The 12,788-nt window shown below is 44.7% G+C and overlaps 1 protein-coding gene across 1 annotated transcript in view; it reads left to right on the top strand.

Moving 5' to 3' along the window:
* Positions 1-3,122: 3,122 nt before the first annotated feature.
* LOC117191688 (A disintegrin and metalloproteinase with thrombospondin motifs 15-like) overlaps positions 3,123-12,788 on the top strand; it is a 37,849-nt gene continuing 28,183 nt past the window's right edge. Inside the window, exons 1-3 of the mRNA XM_033396487.1 lie at positions 3,123-3,248; positions 3,409-3,618; positions 4,467-4,571. Coding sequence (XP_033252378.1) covers positions 3,123-3,248; positions 3,409-3,618; positions 4,467-4,571 — 441 coding nt within the window. The remainder of the gene's footprint in view (positions 3,249-3,408; positions 3,619-4,466; positions 4,572-12,788) is intronic.

The following is a 12,788-nucleotide window of genomic DNA, read 5'->3' as shown; positions in this document are numbered from 1 at the left end:
GAAAATTGATTTGTTCCTTTTGGCTATAAAAATGATCTGATCTGATCCAGATTCAGCAATCTGATAGATATGGTTGTTATCTATGATTCTGCGTTTTTAGTTTTCTCGAATCTGCAATATTGTGCATGCAACAGATTTTCGTCCTTTGTGTAGGCGGAAGGGAGTGGGGCGAGATTTTGAGAAATACGTTTTATAGTGAGATCTAACAGGAGTGCGGATACTAAATTTGGTTACTCTAGCGTTAATAGTCTTTGAGATTTGTGAATATCCCAGATTTTCGTCCTTTGCGGGGCGGAAGGGGGTGTGGCGAAATTTTGAAACAAACTCGTCTCGGTACGATATATTAGGAGTCTGTATTACAATTTTGGTTGCTCTAGCTTTTATAGTCTCTGAGATCTAGGCGCTAATGTTTTACTCTAAGCAAAGCCGCCTATGCTACGTGTGTGTTAGAGAGAGACAGGGCGAGAAAAAATGAAATTGTTTTCTTGACTTTTCTTGGCTATAATAAAATTACGATCCAATTCAGATTCTGCAGTCTTAAAGATATGGTCATTCTCTACGATTCTGCGTTTTTGGTTTTCTCATATCTTTTAAATTGTGGATGCCACAGATTTTCGTCCTTTGTGGGGGCGGAAGTGGGCGGGGCGAAGTTTTGAAATATTTTTGTAGCAGTGACATATCACAGAAGTCTGGATACAAAACATCGTTGCTATAGCTCTTATAGTCTTTGAGCACTAGGCGCTGAAGGGGACGCACAGACGGACAGACGGACTGACGGACAGACGGACAGACGGACAGACAGACATGGCTCAATCGACTCGGCTATTGATGCTGATCAAGAATATATATACTTTATGGGGTCGGAAACGATTCCTTCTGGACGTTACACACATCCATTTTCACCACAAATCTAATATACCCCAATACTCATTTTGAGTATCGGGTATAATAATTGCGGGCAGTGTTGCCCAAGAAAGAATTAATGCGAAAATTAAGAGTTACTTATTGCTACACACTTATGAATATGCTAGGATGAATATGCGGGGATATGCTAGTAAGTAGACGGTACTAGGATGCTGGCCTCCACAGGTCTGTCTATTTGTATGCAGAGTTGAAATGAATTTTCCTACTCCTACGCACAACCAGTGGCCTCTTGCAGGACAAGGAAGGCAATCCTTTCGTTCCGGCTCGCTGTCAATGCGAAGGCCAGAGCTGCTTCTCGCACATTGATCATACGCACTGTGTGCCAACAGCCATTCAAGTGTCGCCAGCTCAAATATTTATCATAATTCAAGTTCCCAACGAGGCTCCAACTGCATTCAAGTTGAAGAGTTTGTAGCCGTTGGGTTGGATAGGTTTCGCACCGCTCGGTTTGGCCCGGCCCGGCCCGGTTCGGCATGGCCTGGACTGGCTCATGTCATCAATGGCAATTTGTGGCCTGGCTTTGCCTGCAATTTGTTTGCGGCACAAGTTTCTGTTGTGCTGTCGCCGTTGTTAATATTTAGCTGCTGCCGCGGTTGCGGGACATTGAACTTTGCCGTTTTGTATTTTATAGACAAATATACATACATATATTGAGAGCGAAATCGAATCATTGTGTGCCTGATTAGCCATTTTTGGGCCCAAACTTGCTTAAAAAATGTAGGGTGTACATCTAGCACTGTATCCCAACACCAGTCATCGAAGTGTATCTTTATCTAAAGCTGACTCAGCTCAGTTCTCAGGTAGCTCTCACTTCCACTTCCTTTTGTATTTGGCATGATCTCAGCTGGGGGCAACCTCTCGCAGCAGCTCTAGTTCATAGCTAATGCTTTAATTATAGAATGTTGAGATTATTTCCAAGATTTAATTGGACCACCTCGTGCCGAGTGGGTGCCAATGGTCGCTGGGCCTCTGGCAAATCGATGATTGATAAACAAAAAGCCAATTAAAGCTGAAATAAACTCATAAGCAAATTGAATCGAAGGCATTCGGGTGTCCAAACACGTAGCTAACCTTTTTCAAGGTCTGTCTCCGCGTCTTTGTCTACTTATGCATATGTACGTGTACGTGTACGTGTACGTGTACGTGTATATATTGGCGTCTGTCTTACTCTGTTACCCTCTACTAATCATTGCAATTACAGAGGCGATAAAACCGAACCCGAGAACTCAAAGAGTGTGGAAACATTTCTTATCGTCGATCGCAGATTATTTGCATAAAATGTGAAACTATGCAAATTGCAGCTAATTTGTATGACTTGGCCAAAGTCATTCAAAGCCAACTCATATTCATATTGGCGTTCATATGCACTCGTACCTCTATGGGGACTACGGAGCAAGAATGCTGAGCGAAATAAGTGTAATGAATTATTTATACGGCGCTTACTTGTCAATGCCTAACGGCTGGCCCAAAATGGATTCGATATTGCGATTTCTTTGACAAATTTGAATGAAACGTATGTGCTTAACGTACTTAAACCAAAGATACGTAATATGATTTTTGCGTGGATACAAAAACCATATATACTGAATTCCAAAGGAAGGTGGATACATTTATTTATATTGCATCTACATATTCACACATATTTATAGCCGACGCTCAAAGAAGACTATGGGCATATTAGATTTGTGGTGGAAGTGGATGTGTGCAACACCTAGAGGGAAACGTTTCTGACCCCATAAAGTATTTATATTCTTGATCAGCATCAATAGTCGAGTCGATATAGCCATGTCCGTCTGTCCATCGTTTTTGACACCTAGTGCTCAGAGACTATAAGAGATGTCCCTCCTGTGATGTTAAACAAAACCAAATTCGTTTCAATACCCCCATCCGCCCCCACAAAGCACGTAAATCTGTGGCATCAACAATTCCGAAGATACGAGAAAGACAAAAAACCCAGAATCATAGAGAATGAAAATACCTACCAGATTGCCGCATCTATGATCCAGACCATCGGATCAAATCGTATAATCGACATATAAAATATGTTGTGTAAAGATGTACATATATACTGATTGAATACCGCGGCCCTTGCCGCTCCTCACAACGTTTCCGCTTTGTATTATACATATGTATATATGTATGTGTGTATAAAGCATTACAAGTATCATTGATTGGACTAATTCCCTGATTTATTCGCCATGTGCGTTACTGATTACCTTTTCCCCAATATCTGTCGTTTTCAGGAGGGCAGCATCGGTCACGACCTGGTGATTAAGCCCTTGCCGCACGAGCTCAGTCCCAGCCAGGAGGAGGCCCACCACATTGTGTACAAGCGGGAGGCGAGCGCAGCAGAAGATCACCTGAGTGACTTCGGTAAGTCTGGGTGATGGATGGTTCCTGGGGCAGCATTGACCCGAGCCCCTGTGTGGCACACTGTACATTCTTAATGGGCGCATTGACCCGTGGAAGCCGTAGCAGCCATAGAAGCACTCCGCTAAGCCGTGGCCCAGTCCCGACTTCGAGGACCTCAACGACGAGGATGAGGGCGTCCTGGACGCGGAGCCCCAGACCGCCGAGTCCCGCACCCGCACCCGCACCCGTTCCCGACGCCAGGCCCCGTACATCATCTACCCCGAAGTCTTGGTTATCGTCGACTACGATGGCTATCGGCTCCACGGCGGCGATAATTTGCAGGTGCGTGAGCGATGGCGAGCCGCTCCAGAGGCACGAGGGTGCAGAAAAAAGAAATTAAAAAGTCAGAGCCCGAATGGAGCTGTCGGCGATTGCAGACAGCTGGGATTGTCTCCGCGTGTGCGTGGCGCTGCCACGACTCCGATACGGTCGCACCCAGCGCAACCCAGCCCGCGGGGGATTTCGACGTCTGAAGATTGTAAAAGTTGTTTTTTTGGACTGTGTCTTTTTGTTGCCTGGTCTGCCAGTTGGTGGTTTGTTAGCTACATGTGTATACATGGAATATAAACTGACAGCTAGGTCTGGTCTGGCTGTGAGCCTATCCAGATCCAGGTGCCCCAAGCGGCCAGAGAGTCCAGATTAGTATTAGGATTGTACGAGTATTTCAGACACAAAGAACACAGGTAAAATGGAACAGAAATGGTACAGAACAGAACGTGCAAACGATCTTAATGAACAATGAAGGAGGGAAAGTGCGGTAATTGAGATATAATTTCTTCCACCATAATGTTAATTCTGGAATCGGCTCTGAGCTCAAAAAGCCTCCATCTCCAATTCTCAGTGGTTCTTTCTCTGCGTTTTCGGATTCACTTCGAAGTGAAGCCGACGCACAAAATTTGATTATTATGCACATCACTCACAGTGGAGATTTATAGGTCTGCCCGACCTGGGTGCGCACTTATCCGCGAGAATCTGCCGCAAGACTCGCCAGCGGCCGGGAAGCGGCCCAGATGAAAGCAGATAGCAGATAGGATGAATGTGTCTGGACCGCAGCTGATAGATACGAGTACTCAGCCGCGCCGTTCTCCAGCTTTGACTAATGCTAGCCTCCTCCCTATTCCCAAACGCAGGTCAAGCGGTACTTCATCTCATTCTGGAACGGCGTCGATCTTCGTTACCGCCTGCTGAAGGGCCCCAGAATACGCATCAGCATCGCTGGCATCATCATCTCCCGAGTAAGTACGACTTAACGGCAATCCAATGCCCTGCCACAACCCTCGAGCCAGCTCATTACACAATCCCAGCCATTCCACTCTCATTTGGCTAATTGAGCAATCCAATTGGTAGCTCAACTTTAACCTCTCGCCAAAATCGGTCTCTCAAATTGGAGCAGCTCTTCTCCACCCCGACCCAGGCAGCTAATTCCCGAGTCAACTCCAATGAACGGTCACGATCTGGGATCTGGCTGGAAACCAAACATGCAACGCATGCGCTGCGATTCGTTGGAAAAAATGTGAACAACCAATTTGGCTATTTGCTTGGCCCTAGCCAGCGAAAAGCTCGGCCAACAAATTTTAACAAGTTTTTTCCTGGCTTTGTTTTGAGGCACACACGTGCCAGCTCCAAAGCCTTGCTAAATGTTTTTCTAAAAATTAGCCACAGAATGCTTTATGGCCCGCGAATCGAGCTGGCCAAGAGTCAGAGATTCAGTTTCCTCAGGCCCCGTTGGGGGGATAGATATTGGTATCATTGAACGGTTCTCCAAAAGATGAGGTCTATCCATTCTAGATGTGAATGGGCATGCTCTTGGGAGTAGAACAGAACGTTTAGGGTTCAACGTTCTCTTCCCTTTTTGGTTTAAGATCGTATTGGAAATAAATATACGGACACGTAACAGCCACATTCAATAGGACAGTTTCTGTGTGCATTTCATAAGAGGAAAAGCTCACCAAAGAAGGCCAACATTTGGCTGTCGTTTCCAGGCAGCCAGCGATAGATCGCTGTGAACATCTTTCACTTATTAACAGTCCACTAATTTGATTGCATAACGCAAAACCATAAAACACTTTGACAACATTATAGCATCGTGTCTCTGCTACCATTTCGTTTCGTTTTGTCTCAATCTGAGACCCAGACTGCCGCCTGGTTAGACTTTCTCACACAAATCAGTTTGGCGTTGGTTCAGAAAGCCACAGCCATTTGTCGTGGCCACAGAGGGAGCCATCGAGGGAGAGTGGGACGGCTCGAAAGTGCGGCACACGAAAGTGGAAAATTGGCACAGACACAGGCACAGGCATAGCATCGGCAGAGAGGCACCTGCGCCTCACAGACGCCACAAGTTGCATCAAGCGGCTGCCCACACGACAACAACGAGCAGGCCATCGAGGAGACAACGATGTCGACGGGTTACCCTAAGTACGTCAATTGGCTTCTGCTCTGTCTCTGGCTCTAGCTATGGATCTGACCCTGACTCTGACTCCGACTCTGACTCCGACTCTGCAACTAAAAAAAATTATTTTCAGACCGCATAAATAATGCGGTCAGTGCCACCAGTGCCAGTACTGCGTGTTGGCCGTAGTTGCATAATCTAATGGGCCACGCTAAGCTAGCTGCATTCGGCCTTAGCCGCAGTTGACTCAGATCAGATTTTTCCGTACACACATTTTGGTCTCCTTTTTGCCCAATTTCACACACACATGACTTTCTCTTCTCCATGCACTCGAGCAAGTGTATCCGTAAATGCTCGTGTATGTCGTCGGGAAGTCGTCGCTAAGCACTTTTTGCTACGCTAATTAATGTTGGATTACATTTGCGCTCTGGCCAGTCCAACCTGCGAAAAACTGGGCTCGAATAATAACTCAGAATTTGAGTTGGGTAACAAATTATGGGATATCCATGTCCGATAACCTGCCGAGGCATTTTGGCCAACATTGAGTGGCCGAATGCGGCAAGGACTCTAAGCTAATCCACTGGAATTGTGTGACACTTAGTCGGAAGGGTTTTTGGGGGCTGAACTCTGGACATCCTTCACTTTTTCGTGCTCTAGAGCAACATTTTTGAAAAGTTAAACAACTTGACCTCAATGCCAGAGACAAAGCGCCCAGCGGCTTTTCAAATTTTGAAGCCATTTAACAGAAAGAACGCAACCCAAAGCCACATAAATTAATCACTCATTGACAAATAACTAAGAGAATTACTTAGGCAACAACTGCGGACTGCCAGTTCTATGAGAGTTGTTCGATTAATTGATTCTTGCTGGAAAAACCCAAAACGAAAAGTGGCAGGCACCAAATTACAGTTTGCCAGGGGAATATTAAACAGTATTTTTTGTACAGCTGGGTATGAAGGGGTGTATGAAATGAATCAAGCCGTTCACAACTTCAATCTCCCCTATCAAATCCCAGAACTGCGCAACCCAAAGTCGAGCGCCACACAACCACGACCCGCACCTAATAAATTGCGTAAACGCAATATTATCGCTACCGCTGCAGCTGCCACTTGGATTAAATTGAAATATGATTGTGGCGCAAGCGCAGCGCCAGTGCGTTCGACACTTGTACAGGCAGTAAGCCGGGCCAGCAGAAGAAGGGGCGAGGCTGTTTAACTTCTAACGGAAAGTTGCCCGCAATTAATTAAAATGTTAATTAAATGTCACAGATAAAAGTTCAGGCCAGTCGGTAGCCGACTTGAGAGCTACCCCCACGCCAATTCCACTCGGTTCGGTTTGGCTTGGATCTGAGCTGAGCTGATCTGATCTGATCTGATATATAGTGTTGGCTTTATAAATCTATATCCATGACTTGTTATGATCACCTGCAGTTGGCTATCAGCCCAGGGAATTCCACTCGGTTGATTAATGGATCCGCTTCAGCAGAGAAAAGAAGTCAATCTGATTCTTCGCCTCCACGCCTCTTCCAACTTCCTTCCAGACCTCCCCTGAACAAAAAACAGTTCGTCTGGCTATTCCCATCCACTTTCGAGATGCCAATAAACATTCTCCATTCACTCTCACTCACGCCCAGGCCCAGGCCCGGACCAGACCTGGACAATCAGTCTTGACCAGATGTTGGCTTCAGCCCTTGCCGGGAATACTCTACGAGGACGTCTACATAACTAAATGTACATATCTACAATCGATCATATCCATAGGCAGAGTTCAGTTGAGTTTATCCCTTTTTCTTGGTTCCGTTAGTAGGACCCCCTACCTGCTAGCGGTAAGCCCAGTTTATCACAGTTGCAGGGTATTGAAAATGAAAACTTATCCCCCATTGGTTGACCCAAAAGCCTGTCGGACTCTGTGGGTGGTGCCCCAATCGGCCGCCTGTCGCCCAGGTCCAACGTATCCGATGTGTGGGCGCCGAAAGCAGAAGCGAGTGTCGCTGGAAGGAGGGAATCGAAGGGGCTTAGTGGGTGTGTGAGTGGGTGTGAGTGCTTTTAGTGGAACACCGTCCACCTCCCAGTCAGATGGTTTAGCAAGCCTTGCGAAACGATAGAAATTACAGACCATTCCATTGACAGTTTTTATAAAAGACTTTTAAGCACAGCCCAGAGAAAGGCACCCGAGACCGGCTGGAAAATTAAATTAAGATATACATTTTGCTTTTAATTACGCACAAAAGGCTGTTGCGAAACTGTCGCACAAACGTTATTTTTATTATACCCGATACTCAAAATGAGTATTGGGGTATATTATATTTGTGGTAAAATTGGATGTGTGTAACGCCAAGAAGGAATCGTTTCCGACCCCATAAAGTATATATATTCTTGATCAGCATCAAAAGCCGAGTCGATTGAGCCATGTCTGTCTGTCCGTCTGTCCGTCCGTCCGTCTGTCCGTCCCCTTCAGCGCCTTGTGCTCAAAGACTATAAGAGCTATAGCAACGATGTTTTGGATCCAGACTTCTGTAATATGTCACTGCTACAAGAAAATTTCAAAACTTTGCCCCACCCACTTCCGTGGCATCCACAATTTCGACGATACGAGAAAACCAAAAACGCAGAATCGTAGAAGATGACTATATCTTCTAGAGGGCAAATTCTGAACCAGATCGTATAATTATTATAGCCAGAATCAAGAAAACAATTTCATTCTTTCTCGCTCTGTCTCTCTCTAACACACAGGTTTCATGGTCGGTTTTGCCAATTGCAAAATATGAGTTCAAGGATCTCAGAACCCATAAGAGCTAGAGCAACCAAATTTGGTATCCACACTCCTGTGATATCGGACCTTGACCGTTTTGTGTCAAAATTTCGCCACACCCCCTTCCGCCCACGCAAAGGACGAAAATCTGTTGCATCCACAATATTGCAGATTCGAGAAAACTAAAATCATAGATAATGACCATATCTATCAGATTGCTGAATCTGGATCAGATCGGATCATTTTTGTAGCCAAAAGCAAGAAATCAATTTGCAGTATCGGGTATAAATGTAGAGTTGCGGTCTCCGCAGCAACTCACAACGTTCCCCCTCGTTTTATTTTTAATTTTATGTGTTTTTCTATGTAATTTTTTATTCGGGGGAAAGGCAAACCGGTCCCGGTTGGGTGTCTGCCATGGTTTAGTTACATTTTAGGTCCTACTGACAGTTTCTCTGATACGTTTTTTGCCTTTTGCTTTCAAATCTGATTATTTGAACAATTTTTTTTTGTATCTTTGAAGAGAGTATTTTAAACTTTGTCACGAAACTTGAACACGAAGTTTATCCTGATCACATTCCGTCTGTTTTCGTACAAACTATTCTCTCAGTTTTTAAACTGTTTCGCCGAAATTGTGCAAATATTCTCCTTTCAAAGATGGGCAGATGACCGCCATAGCTGCTAGGCCTTCCGAGTGTAATTTTTTACTGCACAGGGTATATAAAAGTCGGTGCTCCCAAGTTAGCTAGTGGCTTATGTTCGTGGTGGAGTGCCGCCCCAGAGTCGGGGCCGCAGTGGCCACTCGAATTGTGCAATCCGTAGTCAAAGATGTGCCAGGTCATCCATGGTCCGACGGCTTTCCCGCTGGCTCTCTGGATAGGAGACATACGAGCATCGGGCAGTCTAGTATTAGTCGGCAGCTCAGTCTTGGCTTTCTTTTCCAGGCCAACTTCTGTGACATTGATGGCCGTGTGTGGCCCAGTCTGGGAACAAGGCGCGTTGAGACCCCTCGCCGGGACTGGGCACAACAAATGTATAATGTATAATTACTAGTTTGCAAGTTTGGGTGGATTGAACAGTGAAGGATTTGGGAAATCTTTAGAGTGAAATGCCCATGCGTTTAAAACATTCGAAACCCTTTTTCCATTCCTTTGCAATTGCTGTGCCAGAGATTTGATCCCAAGGTGCGCTGCTCAATGAATCATCTTCACGTTTGGCAACAAACTGCTCTAATAAACTATTCAAAATGTAATTCTGTAATAATTATTTGTAATTTGGCAAATTCGAGTCGAATCGTAGACCCCATGCGTTTGCCTTTCCCACTCGGCCCAAGGCCAGAGACGGAACATTTAAAATTCTTGATCGTTTCGTCTGAAGAATTGCCAAATATTCATTTTGGATGTTTGTTCATTACTGGGGAGGGGGAGCACGACGTGCCCGTACTCGGAATTGATCAGTCTGTCATCTTGTCCAAAACCCGAGCGGGAATGGGAATAGAGCAGCAAAGAGCCGACATTGAGTGTGGGCTTTTAATGGATAGATACTAGATCGAGTACACGGCAATCCCACTAAACTATCAGATACAAATTGTAGCGTGCAGGTGTGGGATAGCTGTCGTTTACCCATACTAGTATGAAGAGATTTCGTATGCTCTGACTAAGCTCGCCGGATTGTCGGGGTTCGTTCTACTCTCTCCTATCACATACTGACACACACTCGCATAATGTTTTAGGTGCACATTTAAAAATTTTAAAAAAAGAAGAACCAAACATAAAACTAACGACAGAATCCAGGTTTAACCGGAGCAAGGAATTGGTTATGGGACTAACAAGTTGGTTGTGGAAAGTGTGGACATACTTATCAATTACTCTACTCAAATGATGAGAAACTCCGGTGTTAGTGAGAATCTCTATCTTCTCTACCCTCCCAACCTATGCTATACAGGTAACCTGACCGTATAGACCCTTGAATAACGTTAAACAGTTATCATCCCACCACTTCGATCATGCCTTTCTGAGGACGGACTCCTGAATTTAGAACATATTATGGTTGTACTTCAAAATCAATATCATTATATATATATATTTCAATAAATCCCTAATCATATAATTAAATTCTTGGAGGGGGGTTTTCTTAACTTATAATTAAATTCATTTTCTTGCTGTGTCTCGATAGCTTAATATATATGTAAAGAATTGAGAAGAAATATTAGGAAAAATAAAGATTTAAAAATGACCATCATATATGGGTAACAGATTCTAAAGGGGTGAGAGGTACCAATACATTATGGTTACGGATATATAAAGGTGATATCAATAGAAAAATATATGTAACACGCAGGTTACTTCCCAGCTCAGTGCATATATGTACTTGTTCTTATTTACAAACTCACAGCGCTTTTGGTAGGCTAGTACCGTTTATTCCATCCGTGATCGTTGAGCTCAATGATGACGTTGGTGTATACTTCTAAGGAAAAGAAAAGATATTTAATACGAGTATATATGCACGTGAGCGTACTAGAGTGTACTGCTTTGTAATCTCAAGAAAAATTAATGTTGCTCTCATACCCATTAGTTTCCAAAAACCATTAGCCTGGCACATGAAATCTAGAGGAAACGAGGGGGAACGTTGTGAGTTGCTGCGGACACCGCAACTCTACGGTTATACCCGATACTAAGTCAGTATGGCTCTCCTCCGGCAGAAGCCGCTAATATTAAACGACACGACAAAGAGTGCGTGCGAGAGAGACAGAAAATCAGTCTGAGCGTGACTTCGGGCGCTGCGTAGCCAGTGCAAATTGATTTGTTCCTTTTGGGTATAAAAATGATCCGATCTGATCCAGATTCAGCAGTCTGATAGACATGGTCATTATCTATGATTCTGCGTTTTTAGTTTTCTCGAATCTGCAATATTGTGGATGCAACAGATTTTCGTCCTTTGTGGGGGAGGAAGGGGGGGGGGCGAAATTCTGAGATATACGTTTTATAGTGAGATCTAACAGAAGTGCGGATACCAAATTTGGTTACTCTAGCCTTAATAGTCTCTGAGATTTGTGGATGCCCCAGATTTTCGTCCTTTGCGGGGGCGGAAGGGTGTGTGGCGAAATTTGGACACGAAACGGTCAAGGTCCGATATCACAGGAGTGTGGATGCCAAATTTGGTTGCTCTGGCTCTTATAGGTTCTGAGATCCTTGAACTCATATTTTGCAATTGGCAAAGCCGACCATGAAACCTGTGTGTTAGAGAGAGACAGAGCGAGAAAGAATGAAATTGTTTTCTTGATTCTGGCTATAATAATTATACGATCTGGTTCAGATTTTGCACTCTAGAAGATATAGTCGTCCTCTACGATTCTGCGTTTTTGGCTTTATCGTATCTTTAAAAATGTGGATGCCACAGATTTTCGTCTTTTGTGGGGGCGGAAGTGGGCGGGGCGAAGTTTTGAAATATTTTTGTAGCAGTGGCATATCACAGAAGTCTGGATACAAAACATCGTTGCTCTAGCTCTTATAGTCTTTGAGCACTAGGCGCTGAAGGGGACGGACAGACGGACAGACGGACAGACAGACATGGCTCTATAGACTCGGCTATTGATGCTGATCAAGAATATATATACTTTATGGGGTCGGAAACGATTCCTTCTGGACGTTACACACATCCACTTTTACCACAAATCTAATATACCCCAATACTCATTTTGAGTATCGGGTATATAAAGGGGGGTGTGTTACATCAACGAGTAACTACGATCCTCTATTGACGTGGTCGAGAGACATGTCAGTCAGGCTGAGTAGGACTGCGCCTCCGGGAGAATCCAACAATAATGCAATCAATTCGAGTTCATTATTGGGTGTCGCTGGCGCAGCTTAATCAGTTGACGATGGGGTACATTAGCTACTTAGCTTGACTTCAGGTTGCCGATCCGATTCGACGTCGGTCTGCGGACTACACTTTCATTGGAGGCTCGATAACGGGTGGCGTCAATGACGCCAAAAATAAAGTTCCGGAGGCGCCTCTTGGTTTTCGCCGTGCCTCCACACGGTTGTTGAGGCTTTCGACAGACAACGCCAAGCTGCAGGTCTCGCTGTTCGGTGTTTTCCCGCGGGTTCACTACTTTTCATTTCGATCCGCCCCACAACTCTCGTAGACCACACCGTATATGCACTCCTATGCAACTGATGATCGCACGAGCAGTACCGTGGCTACGGGCCGCCGTCCTATAACACAAATTCTTATATATATATATTACCACGAACACTTTCCCAAATATATATATAGTGACATATCCATAATTCCCCACATCCCATACACATTA

Source organism: Drosophila miranda (assembly GCF_003369915.1).
Source record: "Drosophila miranda strain MSH22 chromosome Y unlocalized genomic scaffold, D.miranda_PacBio2.1 Contig_Y1_pilon, whole genome shotgun sequence".
NCBI classification, from domain to species: domain Eukaryota; kingdom Metazoa; phylum Arthropoda; class Insecta; order Diptera; family Drosophilidae; genus Drosophila; species Drosophila miranda.
This window is presented reverse-complemented; position numbering and strand designations above follow the sequence as displayed.